The sequence below is a fragment of the Harpia harpyja genome, chromosome 3, assembly GCF_026419915.1.
Source record: "Harpia harpyja isolate bHarHar1 chromosome 3, bHarHar1 primary haplotype, whole genome shotgun sequence".
In the NCBI taxonomy this organism is placed as follows: Eukaryota; Metazoa; Chordata; class Aves; order Accipitriformes; family Accipitridae; genus Harpia; species Harpia harpyja.
This window is the reverse complement of record NC_068942.1, coordinates 5,831,389-5,858,041: the sequence shown is the minus strand read 5'-3', so window position 1 is coordinate 5,858,041 and position 26,653 is coordinate 5,831,389. Positions and strand designations below refer to the sequence as shown.

Here is a 26,653-nt window from a genome sequence, read left to right as displayed (position 1 = left end):
CAGAGAGGGAAGAGTTAAGAATTAGAGACTGGCAGATGGATAGAGGGAGACAGAAGGAAAATTCTGAGAGCCACAGGATACAAGAATCATAGACAAGAACAAAAAGTAGGTACGTGGAGCTGCAGAGAGGGAGACATCGGAAGGAAATTTGAAAAGCGACAGAGTACAAGAAACACAGACCTTAAAATACGGTCAAGGAGACAGAGGGAGGGAAAGGTAGCAAGAAAAATTAAAAAGCAACTGGGTTCAAGAAACATATGCAAGAATTAAAAAAATAGGGATGGAGAGGTAGAAAGAGAGTTTCAAAAGCAATGGCATATGAGAAACATAGGCAAGAATTTAAAAATAGGGACAGGGAGCCTAATAGAAGGAAACTCTGGTGGGTTGACCTTGGCTGGCTGCTGGGTGGCCACCAAGCCACTTTATCACTCCCCTTCCTCAACAAGTCTAGGGGGTAGAACATACGACAGAAAAGCTTGTGGGTCAAGATAAGGACAAAGAAATCACTCACCAGTTACTGTCCCAGGCAAAACAGACTTGACTTGGGGAAATTAATTTAATTTATTGTCAATCAAAATCAGAGCAGGATAATGAGAAATAAGAACAAATCTATAAAACACCTTCTCCCCACCCCTCTCTTTATTCCTGGGCTCATCTTCACTCCTGAGTTCTCTGCCTCCTCCCTTGAGCAGCGCAGAGGGAGTGGGGGCTGCAGTCGGTTCATCACAAGTTGTCTCTGCTGCTCATTCCTCCTTCACGCTCTTCTTCTGTTCCAGGGTGGGATCCCTCCCATGGGGCCACAGCTCCTGCCAGAAAACCTGCTCCAGCGTGGGCTCCTCTCTCCACAGATCCGCAGGTTCTGCCAGGAGCCTGCTCCAGCGCGGGCTTCCCACGGGGTCACAGCCTCCTTCGGGCATCCCCCTGCTCCGGCGTGGGGTCCTCCCCGGGCTGCAGGTGGAGATCTGCTCCACCGTGGACCTCCCTGGGCTGCAGGGGGACAGCCTGCCTCACCATGGTCTTCCCCACGGGCTGCAGGGGAATCTCTGCTCCGGCGCCTGGAGCATCTCCTCCCCCTCCTTCTGCACTGACCTGGGGGTCTGCAGGGCTGTTTCACACTCACATTTTCTCTATCACAGCTTCTGCACAGCACTTTTTTAGCCCCTCTTAAATATCACAGAGGTGCTACCAGCGTTGCTGGTTGGCTCAGCTTTGACCAGCAGCAGATCTGTCTTGGAGCTGGAGCTGGCTGTGCCCAACGTGGGGGCAACTCCTGGTGTCTTCTCAGAGAACCCACCCCCCCCAGCTAACAAAACCTTGCCATGTAAACCCACTACAAGAGCAACCGGCTACAGGGCAGAGAGGGGGGATTGAAAAATAGGGAAAGGGAGACACAGAGAGAGAGGCGACGGGAGGTGAGTGGGTGGGAATAGCAATGGGCTACAGGACAGAAAGGAGGAACTAATAAAAGGGGAGAAGGTACCAGACAGAGAGATGGAAAATACCAAAGATTAGTGATGGCCACAGGGCAGAGAGGGAGGAATTTAAAAAGGGTAGAGTGAGGAGGACAGAGAGAGACTGAGAAATACCAAAACCATCAATGATCTAAAGGAGAGAGAGTGGAGAAATAAAGAATAGGGACAAGAAGCCAGATAGAGAGAGAATGATAAAGGCAGAAATGGGCTGTGAGACAGAGAGGCAAGAAATTGAAACATAGGGACAGGGACCTGGAGCAAAGAGAATCTAAAAAAGTATATCTAGAATACAGGGCAGAGAGAGACGAGTTTAAAAATAGAGACACAGCGCCAGAGAGGTGAGGGTGGTGGGAATTGTGAAGGGCTAAAGGGCAGACGTGGAGGAATCAAAAAAAATGGGATAGGAAGATGGACAGATAGGTGGAGAAAGACAAAAGTAGTGATGGGCTGCAGGGCAGAGACAGAGGATGAAAAAAAGAGGGACAGGGAACAGGACAGAAGCACAGAGAAAAAAAGAAAACAGAGGGGTAGAACAACAGAGAAAGAGGGGGACTTGGAGAACAAGAGAGGGAGAGGTGCAGGAAGCAAAGAAAAACGACAGCAATGAGAGAAAGAAGGTGGAGGCAGGGAGGGACTGGGATGCAGAAGATGGGTGACACAGCCCCAAGGGTCCAGGACTCACTGTACCTCCCACTCTTGGAGCTGCTGGGAGAATTTGACAGTTCAGATCCATCTTTCTCTGTCTGTCTCTCCCCTTCCCTTCCCCCTCTGTAGCTCCGGTCGCTTGACTATCATCCACCTAAGAGATTAGATTGGCATCTTACAGCTCTTACAATATGAGGCTTCCTAGATACCCAGCCTCACATGTGCACACACTGTGTGGCCGTACTGTGCTTTTGGTTACGCACACAGACCCTGCCGTGCACACTGGCGATCGGATCTGCTGAGGACTACACTAAGAGGGATCCTTCCTCACCTGGAGAGGCAGGCTGTCTCCTGTCTGCAGCTGGAGACAGCTGCTGGCTGGATCCCCTTCATTTTATTCTTCAGAAGTTGTACCTTTTTCTGGCCTCTCCATCTTCAGCCATGGCAGCTCCTGCCCACAGCCAGTAAGTGTCCAGCTGTCCCTTTTTGCCCACGCCGCGAGAAGAATGAGGCCGAAAGCAATGCATACAAACCTGAGCCGGACACAGTCAACAACATCCACAGAGAGGAACCGACAACTGAGTCCTCAGTGCTGCCTCTGGGAGAGGGAAAGAGCAACAAGAACTGTTACCCACAGTGATTACTATAGCTCTCCTCAGGCAAGAACCACTCCTGCTGCAGGAGCTTCTGGAGACACTGCTCTTTCTCCAAACTGATGCTAATGGCACCTGCATTTATGGAGAATAAAGCATATTCCAGGGTGTCCCCAGCCAGCAACTAAGCACCATGCAGCCACTCGTTCACTCCTCCCCCCAGGGCCCCCGCAGTGGGATGGGGGCAGGGGGGAAGTAAAACTCATGCGTTGAGGTAAAGACAGTTTAATAGGACAGAAAAGGAAGGGAAAACACTACTAGTACTACTGCTAATAATAATAGAATACACAAAACAAGTGATGGACAATACAATTGCTTACCACCCGCTGACTGATGCCCAGCCAATCCCTGAGCTGTGGTGCCCCCTGGCCACTCCCCCCAGTTTATATACTGGGCATGATGTAATATGGTATGGAATACCCTTTGGCCAGTTTGGGTCAGCTGTCCTGGCTGTGTCCCCTCCCAGCTTCTTGTGCACTCCCAGCCTCCACTTGCAGGGCAGTATGAGAAGCTGAAAAGTCCTTGACTTGGTATAAATACTGCTTAGCAACAACCAAAACATCAGTGTGTTATCAACATTATTCTCATCCTAAATCCAAAACACAGCACTGTACCAGCTACTAGGAAGAAAATTAACTTTATTCCAGCCAAACCAGGACAAAGGGCCAGCTTGCTGCCACGAGGACAGGGTTTGGGGGCAGTCGGTGGCTATGGGACAGGCTGCAGGGGAGGTGCTGGACTCGGGGGCAGCTGCATGGAGTGAGCCCCACGCAGCCGCTCACTCACTCCCCCACAGTGGGATGGGGAAGAGAATCAGAGGAGTAAAAGTGAGAAAACTCGTGGGCTGAGATAAAGACAGCTTAATAGGTAAAGCAAAAGCCGCACATGCAAGCAAAGCAAACCAAGGAATTCATTGACCACGTCCCACCGGTAGGCAGGTGTTCAGCCATCTCCAGGACAGCAGGGCTCCATCACACCTAACGGTGACTTGGGAAGACAAATGCCATCACCCCAAACGTCCCCCTGCCTCCTCCTTCTTCCCCCAGCTTTATATTACTGAGCATGACGTCCCATGGTCTGGGATATCCCTCAGGTCAGTCGGGGTCAGCTGTCCCGGCTGTGTCCCCTCCCAACTCCTTGTGCCCCCCCAGCCTGCTCGCTGGTGGGGTGGGGTGAGGAGCAGAAAAGCCCTTGGCTCTGGGTAAGCGCTGCTCAGCAACAGCTAAAACATCCCTGTGTTATCAACACTGTTTTCAGCACAAATCCAAAACACAGCCCCATACCAGCTACTGTGAAGAAAATTAACTCTATCCCAGCCAAAACCAGCACACTGATACATTAAGAAAAACTTTCATTTCTTAATCAGGTAATGCTGGTTTTATAAACAAAGGTCTGTTTTATCTAGGAACTCGCTGTAGCTATCAATATTATCAAACTACAGAGAGAGAAATGGCTGGTACCTTTGCCCTGCTAGAAATGGAAAGAAAACTGCTTATGTTTCATTTTCTTGTCTTCTGCTCTATATTGCTCACTGGCCTTAACCATCCCCTCACCTCTAACAAGTGAGCAACATTTTCATGGCCAAAGTGCTCTTAACTCTGCATATCGATCTTCATATATGCCAAAACTTGCCATCCATATTATTTTCATTAAAGGCTACCTGCTTACCTAACTGTTCTAGTAGAAAGTCTAGATTTGACAGAAACTTCAGCAATTAGGCAAAATCCTATTTGGCCGGTTTGAAAAACCAGATGGCACTTGGAGGATGACTGTAGATTATAGAGAAATTAATAAAGTCACCCCTGCACTTGCAGTTACAGTACTAGACGTATTTACTCTTATAGAAAAAAATTAGCAAAAATTTACAACTGGAAGTTGTGATAGATCTTGCTAATGCTTCCTTTTTGATAGCCATTGCTTCAGAAAGCCAAGACCAGCTCACCTTTACCTGGCAACAAAAGCAATATACTTTCCAAGTATTGCTCCAGGGATACAAACACAGTCCCTCCCTCCATTTGCCACCAAATGATAGCACTATGGGTGGGTACCGTTACTGTTTACCATTATATTGATGATCTATTGATTATGGCAGAGTCACAAGAAGAAATTGAAGCAGCTGCTGAATTGCTGAAAGCGCATTTACAAGACTGAGGCTGGGCAAATTATCCAAAGAAAATAGAGTCCTAGTACTACTGTACAATTTTGGGGAACAGCTTGGCATGGACAGATCAGAGAAATACCAAATAAGCTACAACAAGCAATCCAGCGATTTCCTGTACGAACCACAGTAAAACAGTTACAGACCTTTTGGGGACTTTTAGCGTATTGGAGAACTTTTGTCCCACATCTGGTGGTATTAACAGGCCCTCTGCAGAAATTAACTAGGAAGAAGGTTGTTTGGCAGTGGACCAAGCAACAACAAGAAGCCTTTGATGCCTGCAGGAATGCTTTGATCGAGCATGCGCAATTATACAGTCCCAGGCAAGAATTTCCTTTTGAATTAGAAGGAACAATTCTAGACGATACAGTCTCACGGGGATTGTGGCAGATGACTGGGCCGAAAAATCAGAAAGAATCTGTAAGATTTTGGTCCAAGCTATTATAAGGCTCCGCTATACATTATAACCCGACGGAAAAACAAATTTTAGCTGTAGTTTGGGCACTACGAGAAACTGAAAGAATCACGGGCCAAGATAGTGTGACTGTACACACACCCATACCTATTCATGGGTGGGTTACTGATGATTCCGTTAGGGCCCATGCAGGGGTAGCTCAGGCAGCCACACATTGGAAACGGAAACATTATTTACAGCAATGATTTCTACCAGGAAAACCACATATCACCACTCCACACGCCACCCTTCTAGGAACTGTGCCATTTAATCATATGCCCACACTAGGGGATACTCTTCCCCTTGGAGATATCCCTACATCTCCTGTGAAGGAGGCTCCCCCTTATGACAAGTTAATAGAAGAGCACAAAATAGATGCCTGGTTTACCAACAGAAGTGCAACATAGACGGCAACTGGACAAAGACAACGGAGAGCAGTTGCATATGCTCCACTACCAGGAATTACATTATGGCAAACAGGTGTACAAGCATCTAGTCAATGGGCTGAATTGATTGCAGCATCTCTTGCTATCCTGGAAGGGAAGGCACATGACTTATACACTGACAGTTAGGTTGTATACAGAAGTGTCACAATGTGGTTACCCCGCTGGGCCCAAAAAGATTGGCACGTGCAAAGATAACCTATATGGGGGGCAGATATATGGCAACAAATCTGGCAATATGTACAAAGGTATCCTTTAAAAGTAAGGCATGTCTCGGCTCATTGAAAAGATGATCCACTTGAGTCATAAAATAATAGGGAAGTAGATAATACGACCTCCACTCAAGTACATGCTCAAGCTATAAATGTGCGTATAGCTTGTGAACATACATCGTTCATCTTATACCGCACACGCATTGGATATTGCTCACAGTCAACCCCCTTTGCCATTACATATTTATAAAACATGCACATAACTGTACTACTTGTATACAGCTACATTTAAGGGCATTACATAGGCCATGGGGAAAGATAAGATGGCATCAGTGGGCCTTGAATACCTGGCAGGTTGATTACATGGGCCCCCGTCAAGGGGGGTGGCGATATGTATTCACTACTGTGGATAGCGTCAGGACTGTTTTTTGCTAAACCCACCAAATACGTGAACCAATGTAACGCAGTTGAGGCACTAGAACAACCCATTCATTAGTATGGACCTCCTCACCAAATCCAAAGTGACCAAGGAACACGCTTTAGTAGACATAATGTCCAAGACTGGGCTCAAGGGCTAGGGATAGATTGGATATTCTACATTGCCTACCATCCCCAAGCTAATGGCTTGGTTGAAAGAATGAATGGGATGCTGAGGGAACAATTTAAAAAGCTAACCAGTACTAAAACTTTACGACACTGGAGTTCACATCTCGCTAAAGCAGTTTTTTTGTTAAACAGATGGAATATTCATAATCAAACACCCTACGATCATATTACAACACCTCCAGTACAAAACATGGTGAGGATTGAAATTCTTCTAGATGGTATCTCTCCCAAAATATTAACTACAGGGGAAATGGAATTGGTTACACTGATGGATTGCATGGTGGGACCACAACCTATTAGTTGAGAAGTATATAATAACCCTTGAGAATGCCGTATGGTTCTGTATCCCAACTTCTCCTCTTATTTTACACCCTTTGCTGATAACAGACTCTCGAGTTCTTGTATTTCAGGTGTCTTTGATGAACACCTGGGCCTTATCTAGAGGAGACAGCATTGGAACAGTGTCAGTGGTGTCATGAACCCAACATTAAACTGAAGTTCAACCTGAAAAAATGCAAGCATATCTCTCCAAACTGTGTGGGCAATTACCCCACATCAGGTTATCAAGCCCAAAGTAATATTAGCTGAAGGAGCTGGAGCGACAGAGTAACAGCTGTACACCGATGAACGTTACGAAATCGATTGGCGGTGGACTATTTCCTCCTTCAACACCATACACGCTGCTTCAATTTCTAAGGTATGTATAGCTCCAACATAACTGATAAATCAGCTAGTGTAGAGGATGACATTCAACATCTCCAGGACTTAATGCATTAAAAGAAACAATCTACTGATGATGCCTGGCTGGCTGAGTGGTTTAATTCCGACAGGATGAATGGGACATCCGATTCAAAGCATTATTGTACAGACAAGTTTATTCTTTTTTTCTGTATGTGTTTATTGCATGCCTCTGTAAATTTCTCTGTGCTATACCCTGTAAGCCCAAATGAACACCTCCAGTTTTGCCAGCCCCAGTGGAAGTGGTCTCTTGAGAGAAGGGGAGGAACGTCAGAAAATAACAGAAGATTGGCTCAAGTGACTTGCAGCTGGGGTGCTGAAAAACACATCTCATACTAGTCCTGTGTGCTTGACATGTAGAACATCTGTGTTTAGATAACATAGGCCTGTGATAGACTCAGAGGCACCCCATCGAATATGCTTGAGATTCCTGCCCTGCTGTGGGAAAGATCAAAGCACAGTGGTAAACTACGCCTGCGCAAATCCCTGAAAAATAGGCACAAACAGCAGGTTCAGTGATCCTCTAGTAAGGACTGAGCTCCGCGGTGCCTGCATTCCCACTTGTGTGCCTCTGCCCGGGTGCTGCTTCGGGGATCCCCTGATGCGCTAGGTAATGAAAATAAATTTAGCCTTTGCATTTTATCTGTGGTTTTGTGGTTGTTCCTGCGTCCCGCCTGTGTCGGCTCACACACCCATGATCTAAGTTGCATGTTATAGGAATTACTATAGCAGGAACCACCTGAACCAGTGGAGGACAAGCCTTATAAGAAGCAGTGCAAGTGCAGCAGTAACCCAACCTGAGCTGGTTTGGTGCCCAGTAACTCCATGCAACACACCACCTCTCCTGTCCTGAGTGACCACTGTAAAAGATGGAGGCTTAAAGTCATGGATAAATTAACTCAACAGACATTTTGCAGGCATTTTACAGACATTTTACAGGGGTGGTCCATAGACTAAGAGAATGATACCTGTGTATTCTGTCAAAGGATGGGAAGGGGGGTGTTTGTTAATGAGGACGTATTGGATTGTGTGGGACCTGAGCATGACGTAAATGGTATGGAATAAGGGGTGGAGAACGTGCTGGTTTTGGCTGGGATAGAGTTAATTTTCTTCATAGTACCTAGTATGGGGCTGTGTTTTGGATTTGTGCTGAAAACAGTGTTGATAACACAGGGATGTTTTCGTTCCTGCTGAGCAGTGCTTACCCAGAGCCAAGGGCTTTTCTGCTCCTCACCCCACCCCACCAGCGAGCAGGCTGGGGGGGCACAAGGGGTTGGGAGGGGACACAGCCAGGACAGCTGACCCCAACTGACCCAAGGGATATCCCAGACCATGGGACGTCATGCTCAGTAATATAAAGCTGGGGGAAGAAGGAGGAGGCAGGGGGACGTTCGGAGTGATGGTGTTTGTCTTCTCAAGTCACTGTTACACGTGATGGAGCCCTGCTGTCCTGGAGATGGCTGAACACGTGCCTGCCCATGGGAAGTGGGGAATGAATTCCTGGTTTTGCTTTGCTTGAGCGTGTGGCTTTTGCTTTACCATTTAACTGTCTTTATCTTGGCCCATGAGTTTTCTCACTTTTACCCTTCCAGTTTTCTCCCCCATCCCACTGGGGGGGAGTGAGCAAGCAGCTGTGTGGGGCTGAGTTGCCAGCTGGGGTTAAACCATGACAGCAACACAGAGCAGGACACTGGGGGAGTAAGAGGGAGGCAACACAGAGCAGGACAGAGGGATGAAAAGAGAGAAAAATAGGGACAGGAAGAAAAGCAAAGTAACCAAGAGAGGAGAAAAAAAACCCAAAGGGAACTGGACAGAGATGGGCAGCAGGACAGAGCAATGGGACAAAAGAAGGGGCAGGGAGCAGGACTGAGAGATGGAGAAAGCAGCATTAGGCGCAGAGGGATAGAGAGAGGAAAATACAGGTTGGAAGAAAGACAGAGTCACAGAACTCAGAGAGTTCTTGGGGGGCAGGGAGAATGACAGAGGTGGAGAAAGAAGCATTGGGGCAGAAGGACAGAATGAGAAAAAAGAAAGACAGGAAGAAGGACGGGGTATGGGAGGGAGAAGGACAAGGAGCAGGACACAGATTGTCAAAGAAAGACAGGGACCAAGACAAGGTGATACAGAGATAGAAAAAAGGGACAGGGAGGCAGGACAGAGATGAAGGGAAAAAAGCCTACGATGGGCAGCAGGACAGATAGAGGGAGAAGGAACAAAAAGCACTCGGCTGCAGGACAGAGATGGAGTGAGAAAAAACAGCAACAAGGAGCAGGACAGAGTGACAGAGAACCAAAAAACCAAAGAGGGAACAGGACAGAGAAATGGGGGGGAAAGGCAATGTGAAGGACAGAGAAACAGGGAGGGGAGGTTAGGGAGCAGGACAGAGAGATGGAGCAAGAAAGGAAAAAAGGATGGGAGGCAGAACAAAGGGAAAGAGAGACAAGGACAGGGAGAAGGACAAAAGGAAGAGGGGAAAAAATAGTGATGGGCTGCAGGACGGAGACAGAGGAATTAAAAAAGAGACACAGGCAGCATGACCTAGTCACGCAGAGAGGCAAAAGGGACAGAGAGCAGGACAGCACTGGAGGAAAAGAACAACTCTGATGGGCAGTGGGAGAGAGATGTGGAGAAAGGAAAAAATACTGAGGAAGAGAGAAAGGAGAGAAGGGACAGCTAGCTGGACAGGGGGGTATAGAAAGAAAGGATGGGAGAGGGAATGGGAGAGAGAAAGGCAGAAAAGATAGTGAGACAAAGCAGGGCAGAGGGACAGCAAGAGGGGGTAAAAAGGGACAGGGATCTAGAGGGAAGATACAGCAGGGGCAGAGGAAAAGAGACAGAAAGAGCGACAGGGAACATGGCAGAGAAAGAAAGATCAGGAGAGCGGCAGGATGGAAATGAAAAAACTGGGATGGTCAACAGGACAGAGAGGGAGTAAAAAAGAGTATGGGCAGGGAGCAGGACAAAGGGATATAGCAAGAATCAAAAGGGCAGGAAGCAAGACAGAGTGACAGACAAGAATAATGACAATGAGAGAGAGAAAGACACAGACTGTGAGAAGCACAGGGGGCTGGAGAAAGAAAGAGAGGTATTAAGAGCCCTGCAGAGAGTTGGAGGATGGGGAAAAAAGGCAGGGAGCAGCACAAAGGGTCAGAGAGGGTAAGAGATGAAAAGGAAGGAGGATGGAGACGGTGAGGTACTGAATGAAAAAAACCCAGTGACAGTGGGCAAGACAAAGGGATAGAGAGAGAAAGAAAAGGAAGGTAGAAGAGAGATAGGAAGGTAGGGACACAGAGTGGCGTGTCCAGGCACAGAGAGGAAAAGAATGCCAGGGAACAGGCCAGAGAAATTGTGGGGAAACAAGAGACAGATGCAGATCGGGGCAAAGTGATGGAAAAGGAAAAAAAAAAGCGATGGGCTGCAGGACAGAGACAGAGGATGGGAAAAAAAGAGGGAGAGGGAGCAAGACACAAGAATAGCGAGGAGAGGTACAGGGGAGGGAAAAACCCCCAAATTTGCAGCAGTGTGGGAAAGAGAGGGGGCCAGGGGAGGGACCGGCAGGGACCAGGATGCACAAGAAGGGCGCCAGGGCCCCGAGGGCGCCAGGACTCACCACAGCTCTCGCTCTTGGGGCTGCTGGGAGAATTTGACAGCTCAGACGCTTCTTTCTCCATCTCTCCTCCCTTCCTCTTCTGTAACTCGGGCCGCTTGGCTGTCCTCCACCTAAGAGAACATGTGGGTGTCTTACAGCTCTTGCGAGACGAGGCTTCCCAGACACATAGCCTTGCTCGCTCACGCGCGACGCGGCCGTACGGCGCTGCTGGCGACGCGTACAGCGGTGGACGTTGGCAGCCTGGCCTGCTGCCGAAGACGAAGAGGGACCCTTCCTCACCCGGAGAGGCAGGCTCTCTCTCGCCTGCAGCAGAAGGCAGCTGCCGGCCGGATGGCCTTCCAGTTCTTCTTCTTTGCCTTTCGGTGGCCTCTCCGGCTTCGGCCACGGCAGCTCCTGTCCCTTTTGGTCCCCACGCCGAGGCCAGGCAGAGGCGAGCCCGGGGCGGGTGCAGCCAACGGCATCCCCCGGGCAGGAACGGAGAACCCCGTCCTCGGCGCAGCCTCCAGGCGAGAGAAGGGAGCAGCAGCCACCGTGACTACCACAGCCGGCCCCCGGCCGGCCCCCCTCTTTCCCCGCACGGCCGCTAACGGCACCCGCCCCCTTCCCCTCCTCCCTTCCAGCAGCTCCCGCGGAACTCCCTGGGGCTGCCCCGGCCCGGCTCGCCTCCCACAGACCAGCTCCCTCACCCACCGTCGCAGGGAATCGCGCCCGGACCGCTGCCACCGTGCGGCGGCAGCGGCGGCGGTGCTGCAGTTCCGCCCTTGGGCCGCCAGGCGGCAGCAGCAGCAGCGGCGGCGGCGGCGGCGCTGCGGTTCCGCGCTTTGGGCGCCGAGCGCCCGGCGGCACCGCGCATGCGCGATGGTTTTCCCCGCTCGTCGCCTCCGCACCAAAAAGCGTCGAGGCGGCTGGAGCGTTGCTGTCCTTTGCGTTTGACTGCTTTAAAAGTGTGGGGGTTGCTCCTGTCCATGTCGTCCCCCCCCCCGTTACCTAGGGAGGAGGAGCAGAACAGGTGGGGGTTTGCCCCCCAGGGATTGCTGTGTGGGTCTGCGTGTGGCGTCAGGGTTGTGGGAGCGACGGCAGCGAGTCAACAGATGCTGGCAAGAGATGTAAAAAAAAATAAGGCGACGCAGATGACATCCCGAAGGCGGGCGAGAAGAGGCCGACAGCTGCTTTGTGCGAGAGGGGCAGCTCTGTTTAAGCACGAACAGGGCATCGGAGCAGACCAGGTGCAAGCGGCTGATCTGCAAATGAGCGATACGCTGGTGATCCTTGGGCGTTGTTGTGGTGTTTGTACCTTTCCTCACCTCTGTGCTATCAATAATCTGCTCTCCTAACCCTGCATACGCACCAGGCTTCCTGTGCAGGCCTTGTCACTTAGATAAGAGACACTGCATGGTGTTACTTACCACCCTGCACGCCAGCATGCGAAGTAATTAGACACAAATCAGGGAAAGCAAAGAGGCATGTCGGTATATTAGATGTCCTTAGCAGATGACCGTAGAGCCCTGGAGGTTCCATTTTTGCCCTGCACAGGAGCGTAGCTCTGCACTCCTTGCTGCTCCCTGCCAGCAAGCATCACAGTTGCACTTCGCTGCCTGCAACACGCAATACTTGGTAGGCTGGATGGGCCGTTCTGCCAATGTGTCGGGTGAGCAGCTCAGTTCCTTTGGCTGCCTAGTTCGCCTCCTTAAAACAAACACTTCAACACTCAGTTTCTTTAATTCAGACCCCTCTAAAGATCTCCTGGCCTGCAAGCCATTTTCAGCTAGCAACGCAGCTGAAATACAGTGCTGGTAGAAATCTAGCTGTCGTCTTGCTCTGATGGCAAAAGGCTTTTGTAACTTGAACCCCTGATTGTTTTGGCATCAAGACCGCAAGGCAAGAAATACGCCTCTACTTGAGCAAGCAGGACACCAGCCAAACAGCTGTGCACAGTGATACGTGGCTGCCTGTGACCGACACCTTTTTCTGCTAAAACCAGAGCACGGTTCCCTTGAGACAAGCCATTGGCAGTGCAGAAAGTACCTCAGCTTTCCCTGCACCAGGTCCCCAGAGAAGAGCGTCTTAATCTGGCTGGAGCGTGCAGCAGCCTGTTTTCATCCCAGCCCCTCGCCCTTGAGAAAGCAGCTGCCTGTAGCAGCGGCAGAACCGCTGCTGCCCAAGGGGCAAGGAATGACTGGAAGTAAAGCTCTCCAGGGTGCCAGTGTCCCGTGCAGAGTCGATGACCTCAGCGGCCTCTACACAGGGCCAAGCTGACAAACTGAGGAGACTCACAGGGCTGTAGCAGTTTCTGCAGCAAACTTACTTTCCAGCTGAGCTGGGCAGAGTAAGAGGCAAGAGGTGCACATGCGGAAGAAACATCTCAATACACAGGGCTTACCCCATACCATCGCTGTGCTTTACAGGTAAACCTGGGTTGGGGCCATCTGCTGAGCATCACAAGATGCTTACACCACCACATCTGAAAAGCAAAAATCCCAAATTGTATTTCAGCATATTAAAAAAAACAGCACAGAAGAAAGTAGAGGAATTCAGTAAGAATAAGGGGTAGTAGCTGAGCTAAAGGAGGATTCTAGGTAAACAGGTCAACTCAAAATACAACGCAGCCTTTAAAAGCTAGAGGGATTTGAACACTTAAAATCAGAATCTGTGCTTACTGATCTACCGCAACAGCTACAGCTCCTGCGCTGCTGTTACACATCTTGCCTGCTTGGTCAATAAAGCTCAAAGTGAAGTGTAAAACTTTAAAGAGTAAAATTAAAAATAAAGAACAAATCTCAGTAATTCACTTCATACTAAAAAGAGGTGTGTATGTTTAGATACATCCAATAAAAATGCTTATACTATAAAAGTATTTGGTTTTCCTTTTGCATTAACTTGCATAGCTGTGAATTGATACCATTAGATTATCTGTCTCCAAAATACACAGTCATAACTTGACTAGGCATTTTTGTGTGTATTACATAATGAGGAGGGACATCTGGCCAGCTGCGCTGCCCAAGAGAGATGCTACTGAACTGCCAAGGAAATGCACCATTGAAAGCAAGACAGAAATAAAGTACTTCAGAGCACTCCATCAAAATATTGGGAAAAAGCCCCGTAATATTCAGTTGCCTCTCTTTTTAAACATTTAGAACAAATACCTAACTGCTTAAGTACTCCTAATAAATTATAGGGCATGGCTATTTGGCAGTTACAGCTTATACAATGCAAGCCAATTTGTAAATTATACAATTTTAACTTTAAAAAAAAAAGTGTCATTTATGATAGAAAAATCACTGGGATAAGATATCCCCATATGGTTTTACTTTTTGGGGGGGGGGGGGGAACAAAAACAAAAACAAAAAAATCAAATCCCCAATGCTGCAATACCTCAGGCTACCAAAAAGGACTGGCAGATTTGCTAATGCTTTTAGCTGTACTGAAGCATGCAGAGGAACACGTTTTCATGGTATCTTGACTGTTACAACTGAGAACCCAAAGAGCAGCAATACCATCAACTATTGGAAGCTGTGCTGTACTTGGGTCTTTGGAAGGAAATTGACTTTTTTCTTTTTTTTTCTTTTTTTTTAAGAGAGAGTGAAAAGTCTTGTTGCTGATGACTTCTACTGCCAAGTACATAATCTCTGAAGATCCAGTCTGATGGGAAGTTCATAAAAATGCAACTTCTTCAAATGAGAAAGAAATTTTCCACTTTGGAAAGTCTCTTTCCAACTGAAGTCAAAATTACATGCTGTAGGGCAGTGGTCCCTGGTCCCTCAACTTAGCTTCCAGAGGGCCAAGGGTCTGAATCCACCCTCAACAAAAACCACATCAGCTAACAGGGATATTCTGCAGTTGCGTTTCCTCTTCATCATCTGCACAAAACCAGTGCCAGAAGTAAGCACCATATTGGTTGACCTCTTCCACAACACCCTCCTCCTCAAAAGGAACAGGCAAGATTCTGGTGTTGAGTGCTGCAGCCGTCATCACTTGTGGCACCTAAGATACCAAAAGACAGAAAACTACCATTGCATTTGTGAGAAATCACCATCCCCATGCTTCTCCTTGCTACTACCCCAGCTCACCTCAAATGCTCATCCAAGTCCAACAGCAGCCTGCAAAGCATCTGCAAAACCAAAGAGAAGTGAAGTCATGACACTTACGATCTACGAGGGGACTGCCACAAGCTGCAAAGGTTCTAGGGACAGCATAGCACTCTGTGAGCAATCAGGAAACGTCATAAATTTGTCCCATACTCTGAAAGACACTGTGCCTTATGTCCCTGCCACTTTCTTGAGAAATGCTAAACCTCCATATACAGATGCATACGAGATGCTCACCCTAACCCCTGCTAGGTAATCTCACCTTCAGTCCTATTAAGGGAGATGATATCAGCAATTTACACAGTAGACAGTAAAACTGGTGAAAAAAACCAAGGTTCCATCTTCAATAAAATCATGAATTCCAGAAAAACCCTATGCACATTGAATAATAAAAAAAAAAAATTAATAGTATTAAACCATCTTGCCAGCCCTGAACACTCTAGACAAAATTACTGACCTGAAACAAACAAACAAACAAAGCTGCATACAAGTGTACTTTCTACTACACATGCTGTTGAACTTTAACTGGTCCTGAAGCTCTTACCTCAAACAAACACCTCCGCTTCCCTAAATGTCAGAACGCTTCTGCTCAAACAGCAGAGCCAACTGAACAGCTGCAAAGGACTGAAGCAATAGCACAGCACTGACACCAGAGAAGCCCAGGAGCAGGATGAGCTCCCTGGGGCCAGCCTGTGGACCACCCTACCCACAACCAGCTGGGAAGGGGGAGCTGTGAACCACCACAAGGCTTAAAGGCAGGCAGAGGAGCAGCAGTGTGTTTCTCATCTGCTCTAAGTTTACAGCACGCAAAGCACTAAAAAAGAGAAAGTGACCCTTACTGGCAACGACAATACCTGCTCTTGTACTACAACTGCATCTATCACATCAGCAATGTAACCGGGTAGGTAACTACACTTAACTTCTCTGGAGCGTAGATAGAAAAAGATAGATGTCCTTCTAAGCTGTGTAAGAAAGTAGTTCATTAAATGCAATAACAATATCATTATAAAAAATCATGTGCTTTAGTTTCCTGTAAAAAAACCCAAAACCTATGGGGTTATGCTGCATTTCTAGAAAGACTGCACATACTACCTAACTTCTGCCAGAACTACCTTCTGGGTAGGACTGAATGACAAAGCAGAACTAGATCCCTTAAGAATCCCTTCTCAAAAATATCTCTGGTTGCAAAGTAAATTATTTACTGTGAATTACCGATGACTCAGAGTCACCTTGATGGTGACTGACTCCCTTAACAGAGCTAGATGAGTCCTAAAGGCCAACACCAACAAACCATGGAAAGACAAGAAGCATATCAGAAACTGTATGAAGCAGCCTAATTAACACCTAAGTAGCTAGAACAAAAATAAATCACAAAACACAACAAAAAACACCACAGGAGATGTGTCGATAAAAACAGATGACGGCTATTGCCTTCTCTGAAAAACACAAGAGGAGATCTGAGCTGACGATAGACGTAATTAACTCTATCCCTACCAGGTACCCAAGAGAACCATACTCTAAGACAGAAAAAAAAAAGACTGCTCTGGAGCACAAAGATGGCTTCGGAAAAGGTCCCAAAGGGGCCAGAGAGACCAAAGGGGATGCGATGAGCTCACAAGGGAATTGAACAAAGTACAGATGTCCTCAAGGGACCGGGGACCGAATGGAGATGCACCAAACGGATGAGGGGACAGGAGGACTGGCCAGGGTAACAGATGCGGACTCAGGAAGGGTTCTGAGGGGAAAGGAGGGGTGCAAAGTGCCCTCCCGAGCTGAAACAGGTCTCTAGGGCATAGAGGATGGCTCAGAAGAGCTCAGCAAAGGGAGCGGAGGGGTCCCCAGGGGGCCTGAGAGACCAAAGCAGCCTCAGAGATACCAATGAGGAACGCTGAAGGGGATTTCAACAAAGTACAGAAGTTGTCTGGGGGCCGCGGGCTGCATGAAGGCATCCTAAGTGGCAAAGAGTAAGATAAGAGCACAAAAAAAGCCTAAACCAAACCACAAAAGGCAGCTAAAGTGCTGCAGGAGTGCTGTGGAGTACAAGAAAGGACTCAGAAGACATTGTTACAGAGAGTAGAGGAATTAGGAGGGGGTAGGGTAAGAAAAGAAGGCTTGGAGACACAGTGAGGACCTTGGAGTCTCAGGAGGGCAGCTAGGTAAACTACAGCTGACTGAGTGAGAGAGGAACTGAACGCAAACACCCTCGATGGCAGAGAGAAAGATAAAGGAGCGCTGTGTAGCAAAGAAAGAAGGAAGGCTGTGACAGAATGAGAGTGATAGAACGGGAGATAAAGTGCTACAAGGTGCCGTGGAGATCGCGGAAGGTCTCCGGAGGCATTGTGACTGAGAGGAGAAATGTCCTGAGGGAGCCAGAGAGACAGAAAAAGGATTGGGAACACAGCAATTAAATCCAGTGGGGGTCCAGTGGGATAGGGGAGAGAACTGGGAAAAAAAAAGTAGAACTCGTGGGTTGACATAAAGACAGTTTAATAGGACCGAAAAGAAGGTAATAATAATGGTAAAAGAGTTGGAGTATACAAAACAAGTAATGCACAGTGCAATTGCTCACCACTCACCGATCAAATCCCCAGTTAGTTCCCGAGCAGCGATCTGCCCCCCCCCCCCCCCCCCCCCCAGCCAACTGCCCCCCGTTTATATACTGGACATGACATCACATGGTATGCAATGTCTCTTTGGCCAGTTTGGGTCAGCTGCCCTGTCTGTGTCCCCTCCCAACTCCTTGTGCCCCTCCAGCCTTCTTGCTGGCTGGGCAGGAGAAGCTGAAAAATCCTTGACTTAGTCTAAACACTACTTAGCAACAACTGAAAACATCAGTGTGTTATCAACATTCTTCTCATACTGAACCCAAAACATAACACTGTACCAGCTACTAGAAAGCAGGACAACAGAGAAGGGGAAAGAATGACAGAAAGTGGAGGATGGGGAGCAGTAGAGATGGAGAACAAACAAATAGCAATGGGCAGAAGAACAGAAACACAGAGAATTTAAAAATACTTATAGGGAGCAGGACAGAGGGGTAGAACCAGAGGGAGAAATCAATGGGGAGAAGGATGGGTAACACAGAGCAGGACACTGGGGGAGTAAGAGGGAGGGAACACAGAGCAGGACAGAGGGATGAAGAGAGCGAAAAATAGGGACAGGAAGAAAAGCAGATTAACCAAGAGAGGGGAAAAAAAACCCAAAGGGAACTGGACAGAGATGAGCAGCAGGACAGAGCAATGGAGAAAGAAAAAACAGGAAAAAGAACAGAGGGATAGAGAGGCAAAGAGAGGGACGGGGACCCAGACAGTGGGATATAAACAGAGAGGGACAGCACGTGGGACACAAGGTTGCAGAGAGAGAGATACAGGGAAGTGGGAAGAATGACAGAGAGAAAAACAGCGAGGCAGGCAGCAGGTCAGAGAGCTGGAGAAAGAAAAAAATACTGCTGGTGAGCATGAGAGGAGGGTAGAGCCAAAAGAGATGAATGGGAAGCAGGGCAGTGGGATGCAGACAAAAATAATGATAGGCAACAGGACAGAGGGATTGACAGAGAAGTAAGGGACGGGCCACAGGACAGAGGAATGGAATGAAAAAATACTGATGAGCAACAGGACAAAGAGATGTAGAGAAAAGGAAGGAGGGAGAGAGAGAAAAAGATGGGGATAGAGTGTGGGACATGGAGAGACAAAAAGCAGGACAAGGAACAGGACAGAGGGACTGGGGGCAGCGGGGGGAACCAGATGCAGATTAAGACAGAGTTGGAGAAGGGGAAAAAATGATGATGGGCTGCTGGACAGAGATGGAGGAAGAAAAAGTAAGGGCAGAGTAGGGAAGAGAGAAAGGAAGAAAGGGACAGCTGGCTGGACAGGGGGATATAACTAGAAACAATGAGACAGGCAGGGGGACAGGGATAAAGGCAGAATAACCAGTGAGAGGAAGCAGGATGGATGGTGGGACAAAAAGAAGGGGCAGGGAGCAGGACTGAGAGATGGAAGAAACAGCATTAGGGGCAGAGGAATAGAGAGAGGAAAATACAGGTTGGAGGAAGGACAAGTGAACAGAGAGAGGAAGAGAATGACACAACCTGGACAGAGGGTGGAAGAAAGAAAAACCAGTGACAAGCAGCAGGCCAGAGGCACAGGGAGCATGGGGAAGGAAGGACAAGAGGAAGGAGAGAGTGATACAGAAAACAAGTGAGGGATAGGGAGTAAGAAAATGGAATACAGAGAAAAAGAGAGGGGTGGGGAAAAGGACACTGGGATAGAGAGCAAGCAAGAGCAACAGGGAGAATGACAGGGAGATGGAGCCAGAGGAAAAACAGGGACTGAAAGCAGGACAGAGAAATGTAAATAGAAAATTAGGGATGGGGAGCAGGACTGAGGGGTGGAGACACGACGAGGGATGCAAGAATAACAACAGAGAAGGAGGGATGGGGAGCAGCACAGCGGGGTGGAGAAAGAGAGGGATGGGGAGTGGGGCAGAGAAATGGAGAAAGAAAATACAGTGATGGGGAGCAGGACAGAGGACTAGAAAGAGAAAAATAAGACAAGGGAGAAGACCAAGAAGCAAAGGGAGAAGAAAGGTTGAAAGAAAAGTTCAGAGAGGTAGAGAAATCCAGAAAAAGCGAGATGGAGCAAGGAAATATAGGGTCGGTGAGCAGGACAGAGGGATAGAGAGATGGGGGGAGAAGGAGAAGAACAACAAAGGAGGGACAAAGACTGTGACAGGGCACAGGACGTACAGACAGAGAAAAAGGATAAGGAACAGGACAAAGGGATTGAGAAATAAAGAAAGGGTTAGACCTGTACAAAGAGACCAAGAAGGAAAAAAAAAATGGCAATGGGCTAGAGGACAGAGACAGAGGAAAAGAAAAAAGGGCCAGGGAGCTGGACAGAGAAGAGAAAGTTAAAAAGGGAGAGCCGGAGGGACAGGGAGGTATAGCAAGAAATGAGACAGGCAGTGGGACAGAGAAATAAAGACGGAAAAAATGGGGAGAGGAAGCAGGACAGAGGGACAGTGAGAGAAAACAAGGGGCAGGGAGTAGGACAGAGGTGGAGAAAGAAGCACAGGGGCAGAAGGCTAGAAAGAGAAAGAAGAAGGACAGGAGGAAGGATGGGGGAGTGGGGGGGGAAGAAGGACAAGGAGCAGGACACAGATTGTGAGACAGGGACAGTGAGCAAGACAAGGTGATACAGAGAGAGAGAAAAGGGCCAGGGAGGCAGGACCAAGTGAAAGACAGACAAAAATAAAAGATAGGGAGCAGGGCAGAGATGGAGGGGGAAAAGCCTAGGATGGGCAGCAGGAGAGATAGATGGCAAAGGAAAAAAAGCATTGGGCTGCAGGACAGAGATCGAGTGTGAAAAAACTGACAGGGAGCAAGATGGAGTGACAGAAAACAAAAAACCTGAAGAAGGAACAGGACAGAGAAATGGGGGGAAAGATAAGGAGAAGGACAGAGATGGAGCAAGAAAGGAAAAGAGGACAGGAGGCAGAACAAAGAGAAAGAGAGAGACAAGGACAGGGAGAAGGACAAAGGGATGGAAGAGGTAAAAAACAGTGATGGGCTGCAGGACAGAGCTGGAGGAATTAAAAAAACAGACAGAGAGCATGACAGAATGACAGAAAAAAGGGACAGAGAGCAGGACAGCATTGGAGGAAAAAAAAACTGTGATGGGCAGTGGGAGAGAGAAGTGGAGAAAGAAAAAAATACTGAGGAAGAGAGAAAAGAGAAGGGACAGCTAGCTGGACAGGAGGATACAGTTAGAAAGGATGGGAAAGGGAATGGGACAGAAAGACAGAAAAGATAGCAAGGAGGCAGGGCAGAGGGACAGCAAGAGAATTAAAAAGGGACAGGGATCTGGACAGAGATGGAGAAAAAAGCAGCAGGGACAGATACAGCGAGATACGGATGGGACAGCAAGCAAGACAGAGTGACAGACAAGAATAATGACGAGAGAGAGAAAGACAGAGACTGTGAGAAGCACAGGAGGTTGGAGAAAGAAAAAGAGGTATTAGGAGCCCTGCAGAGAGATGGAGGACAGAAAAAAGGGCAGGGAGCCGCACAAAGGGTCAGAGAGAGTAAGAGATGAACAGGAAGGATGGGGACAGTGAAATACAGAATGAAAAAAACCAGTCATGCACTTTCTGTTCCAAATTCTATTACTGCAATTGTGTGCATTTGTGTGTGCAATAGATAATTCCAAAGATACTCAGGAACATGTCCTTGCAACTCTGCCTACAGCTGACTAGCCCTGAAAGCTGCTCATTCCTCTCCAGGGTTTCACTTGCTTACATAGACCTGGTCCCAGTACCTGTTACAGGTAAGGAATGGGATTTAAAATACTAGTACCTCCTTCAGGGGGGCTCGAAGGGATACAGATGTTGTTGGTGCCTTGCCCCAGTATGTGTATGGAGTGTTGGTAAAATCAAAGAGTGCAAATGGTTCCAGCCAAACAACTCGGTAGGATGGCACCGTCGGGTTGGGGGGGGAGGCACCATTCACTCTCCAAAGGCTCTGAATGAAATAAAGCAGAGTAAAATAAAACAAAACATTTTTTTCCCCTCTCCTAAAGGCCTTCAGTTTTCCAAAATTCCCCTCACCAAGCTGGTCAACTAAATCAAGACCAAGCTTCTCTTCCTGTGAGTAATCGTTGTTTCACCAGCTCCTGTGGCACTGTAGCACTGTGTAGAAATCTGCTAGCAACCTGCCCTTTGAATTTAAAGTAAAGCTTGCCAAATGTGCTAAAATTAAGCGTGGGTGAAGGCTAGATTTCACATTCAGGCAAAGGCTGTCCCACTGGTGGCTCAGAGGACACTTCTGTCTCAGAGTTACTGTGAAAGGCTCTCACACATCTTTGAACACTGGGAGCTCCTTGCCTGGCACTTCACACCCCAGCAGCTAGCCCAGAGCTATTGCTAAGCCCGTGTTCCTCCTGTGCTGGTCTCAGTGATGGAGAAACAGGACAGTTTCCTTTATATTTACAGTTTAGTTTGGTTGCTTGACTGATTTGTAAATGCTGGAGAAGAAAAAAAACTCTATTTCTGTTTAAAAATAGATACATCAGCAAGTAGTGCAGTAATACATTTAGATAATAAGAAGTAATTGTGTGAATATCCTCACACGTAGAACTTTTGATGCCACACAGTAAAAGACAGTTCCCCATTCCACATTTCTGGAGGGACTCCAAGTGATGTGAAAACTTGAAGAATTTCCTTTAATTCTGGAGGAAGACCCTGGCACTGAATCTGGAATCACTTTTGGTGTAAAAGAAAAAAATCCTGTCCATAGAGAGAGGAAGAAATAATTATAATTTAAAGAATATGAGCAATAGGTAGACTTTCAAACCTGACTTAAAGATTAAAGTGCTGTGGAAAATCCTATAAGCTGTCATTAGATAGAAACAATGAATAATACCACCATGTATTCTTTTTAGCCATACACATCAGCTTTTAAAATTGCACATTATCCAGGTATAACCTGATATATTTATTAATAAGTTGCTGTTGTTCTTATCTTTTGTCAAATGAATAAAGAATTTCAAGAATGAAGAATTACAGGCTGACAGTGAATACCTTTATTGAGGGGTATAGATAAAGAAAATAATGTACCTGGCAAAAGTTTAAGTGATGTGTGAACAAGGATAAAGGCTGCAAACTCTGCTGGTTGCAAGAAGGGAATGCTAAGGCTCTGATTGACTTCTTGAGTTGCAATGAACTGAAGACTATTAATCCAGAACAGACGACCACTGTAGTATTCCAGTACACCCTGAGATATTTCTGAAGTACTCCATGCTGCAAATTCTGTGACGAGGGCATTACCACAACTGTGAAAACATGTATGAAATTAGCAAACTGAAAACACACGTGTCGAGAGAATGAGATTTATGTAATGTTTGACACATTGATAAGTTTCTCATCATTCAAATTCTTAATACTCATGTAGGAGGCAGAAAAACAGTTCAAAAAGTTTTCTTTAAGTTCTCTAAAGCAGAACGCTTTTTCAGAGTGGCACATTGCAGGAGCACCTGCAAAAAAAAGCCTTCATTCCCTTGATTTCATTAGAAAGCAATTATAAAATGGCTTAATATTCTGACGCATGGATACAGAAAAATTGAAAAATCAGCCCACCTTCTCTCAGCAATTCCACTGAAACAGTGGAGTCTACTTCACTGCATGAGATTCATTCTACTTCACTAGAGCAGGTCCCCAGATGAATTTGACCCTGCTAGTTTCCTTGATAACCTTCCATTATTTATTAAATTCTATTAACATTTTCCTCCACTGGGATCACTGGTGATTTAATCTGTCTTGTTACTTCTATGTCAAAACTTACAGGCCTTTTTTGGTCCCAATTTATCTTCTGGGTAAGAGATTAAATGTGTCGTAAGAGGCATCATTTTGCCATCTCAGAATTGTCTTTCAGCTTAGACACATGCTATCCAAAACAAATTTGGAAAAGCTTTGACACACCATCAGGTCCATTAGGATGGATCGCTTCTAATCTCTTTATTCTGACACGCAGGGACAATGATTTATGTCTGCCAATTGGTCCACAATGGAGCTGCATGTTCTAGCTAAAACTAGTCAACATATTTTGCTTCTGTAAATGTTTACCATTAATCATAGGAAGTTTAATAACAGTCAGAAAATTCAGCTGATTCCACACAAAGACAGCCTGCAACATTGTGAGGACATGTAAATACAGATACTGTTCAATTAAGTTTAAGAAGTTTAATGTGATGCTTGAAAAAGAAAAAAATGGCACTCTCCATATGAAAAGGAACAAAAACATAGTTTTATGAGCTACGACTCATCATGTACTTGGCAGTTACAGAACAAATTACCATTTTTCTCCAGGTCTTAATATATATTCAAGCTGACCCATAAACATGGTTTTGTTTGGGGTTTTTTTTTTTCAACTTTGCCTTTCAGGAATAATGCAGCTATTTTGTGCTCAGGATGATCAAGAGGAAAGCCTGCTGAGTACTGATTGCTCAGGTGAGAAAGTGGTGTCAGTTCAAGTCCTCAGCTCCATGCAAGATGAAAAAGTTACAGCTCTAGGCACTTGAAAACTGTCAGGTGTTGTAAATGCCAAGATAAAATAGGCAATAAATGGTGATTATTTCCTAAAGCTAAGTCTAAAAATTGATGAGCATGACCTCAGTTCAGTTGAGCTTCCATAATGTGTTTCTCTCACTGTAAAACCGTGTTAACAACCTTCTCAACATGTAGTTTGCTGTCAGCTAGCTGTGATCATTAGCTCTTCTTTTTGTTTAATGTTAAATTAATAACTAGTATGCCCAGCATTGGACAAAAATTGTTTTTAAAGAGTATCACAAAAACTAGAAAATACAGACTTTCTTACCTCTGCTACACATTTACTTAGCCTTCTTTGCAAAGAGAAGCTCTGTATAGGTTTAGGCATAGACTATCTTGCACAAGCCAGTAAAGAAAACCACAGGTGAGATCCAAAGTTAAACCAACCACCTAAGAAAAAAAAGTCCAAATGGCAATTTGAACTCACCTCCACTTCTGAGGTAAAAGCCCTTAGGCATAACTGTCATCTAGACAGCATCATGAGTAGCTCTTTAATGACAAAAATAACATTACTACCATGAATGTTTATTCTAACCCAAAAAGAGGTAGCACTAGAAAATGATCAGGTCCTTGGTGGACACCTAATTATAGCAGCTGATGATTTTCTAGATAGCATTTTATGAACACCTGTCACATGTTCATCCCTGGAGTATCTGAGTACTTCACATATGATGGCAATAGTGTATCAAGTGATTAATGGAACTACCTGTGAAAATTTCCACACCACCTCTGGTAATTTAACATCCTTTGTCTGAAAGAGGTGGTTGATATCCAGTCTGAAAGTCGGAATCACCTTTGGAAAGAAGTATTTCAGATCTTTTGTCTTTGTTTTCTAGCTTTGATTTTATGCATACAATATTTAATGTGTTACATTATTTATGGAAAATACATGCAAAATTTTTATTGACTTATTTGGTTAAACAGGAAATTCATGGAATCATAGAATGGTTTGGGTTGGAAGGGACCGTAAAGATCACCTAATTCCACCCCCCTGCCATGGGCAGGGACACCTTCCACTAGACCAGGTTGCTCAAAGCCCCATCCAGCCTGGCCTTGAACACTTCCAGGGATGGGGCAGCCACAGCTTCTCTGGGCAACCTGTTCCAGTGCCTTACTACCCTCACAGTGAAGAACTTATATCTAATCTAAATCTGCCTTCTGTTCAAAATTTGCATTTTGGTAAATCATTTATTATTAAAGAAAGTATCAGGGCGGGGCAGGGGGAGCAGGGCAGGGCAAGGATGGAACAATCTTCCTGTTCATTACTTCAATATTTCATCTTCTTTTAAGGTAGATGCAAGATTTTTTGTTTATTTTTAATAGGACCTAATATTCAAAACAGAGCTTTCTTGCTTTTGCAGTAAACAACAGATTCAATACCATATGCAACAATAATAGAAATCGGACATCTAATAAACTGCTCTGTGAATAACAAGGAATTTGCTTCCACAAATTAGTCTGCTAAATGTTATCAAGTTCAGTTTATGTCATGTCATTAGCACAGCTTGCAAGTTTGTTAGGGGCCTCTCTGAACATGTTTTCCAGCAGGTCTCGAACTTCTCATCCAAACACTAGTTGTATCTATTCTTCCATAAGCTTAAATTTCCATTATGGATGTAAGTGGAGCAGCCTTTTTTTTTAACTCTTCATTAATAAACTGCAGAAGATGATGACAGGAAAGCAAATGCCATATCGCTTAGTTGCCTGTTGGTCCTTATGTAATCACAATCTTGACATATTTCTGTTGACATTGCATGTCAGAAAATCAAGGTCTGAATGATTGCTCCTGTAGGTTTTCCTGTTAAAAATATCTTACAGTATGTGCCTGAATGCATGTTTAATTAACCATGTTATATTTTATCCCATTTACCTATTCTCCCTCCCATGCTAAACAACAAATTAAATCTTCCTGAATCTACCTTGCTTTTTTAAATGTTTGGGTCTCTTTCCTTGTCCCACTTTTTTTCTGCAACAATTACATTTTCCCACAGACGCTCATCTTCTTTATCCTGATCCTGTATCCCCATTAATAAAAGGCAAAGAAATATTTGTACTATTCATCATTGGGAGTTAGTAATTTAACACCTCCCTTCTGTTATGCTTCAAAAATAGACAAACTTTTTCCATTTCATGAGAGGTATTAGTCTGGACACGATATGTAGCTGTGGTTATGCAATGTAACTCAACAGCATAAGATGCAACATAAATTTAGCTACTTGAAATACCCTTTGACTAGAAATATTAAGAGACCACACCTAGAGGGTCCTGCCCCCTCGGGCATATAACGCACTTTGCTGCTCCTCTATAAATCACTTTTGTCCCAGGCATATTTACAGTGTAAACGACTTACTAAGTGCTTTGGAAATTCTGTGCCAGATCCTAAGCTGGAATAAATCAGAATAGCTCTGCCAAAATCAATCAAGCTATGCCAATATGCACCAGCTAAGCTGAACAACTGATTGGAAAATAAAATAATTG

General features: G+C 46.1%; 1 protein-coding gene and 1 long non-coding RNA gene across 2 annotated transcripts in view; both read right to left on the bottom strand.

Moving 5' to 3' along the window:
- Positions 1-839: 839 nt before the first annotated feature.
- LOC128139182 (uncharacterized) lies at positions 840-11,389 on the bottom strand. Its single transcript, XR_008234267.1, has 3 exons — positions 11,271-11,389; positions 10,992-11,101; positions 840-2,715 (listed from the first exon to the last, which is right to left on the bottom strand). It is a non-coding gene; the product is annotated as an uncharacterized LOC128139182 (long non-coding RNA).
- Positions 11,390-14,804: 3,415 nt separating this feature from the next.
- ROS1 (ROS proto-oncogene 1, receptor tyrosine kinase) overlaps positions 14,805-26,653 on the bottom strand; it is a 35,447-nt gene continuing 23,598 nt past the window's right edge. The window contains 6 exon segments of the mRNA XM_052781570.1: positions 14,805-14,972; positions 21,429-21,555; positions 21,557-21,590; positions 22,193-22,357; positions 22,688-22,902; positions 24,444-24,565. Coding sequence (XP_052637530.1) covers positions 14,805-14,972; positions 21,429-21,555; positions 21,557-21,590; positions 22,193-22,357; positions 22,688-22,902; positions 24,444-24,565 — 831 coding nt within the window.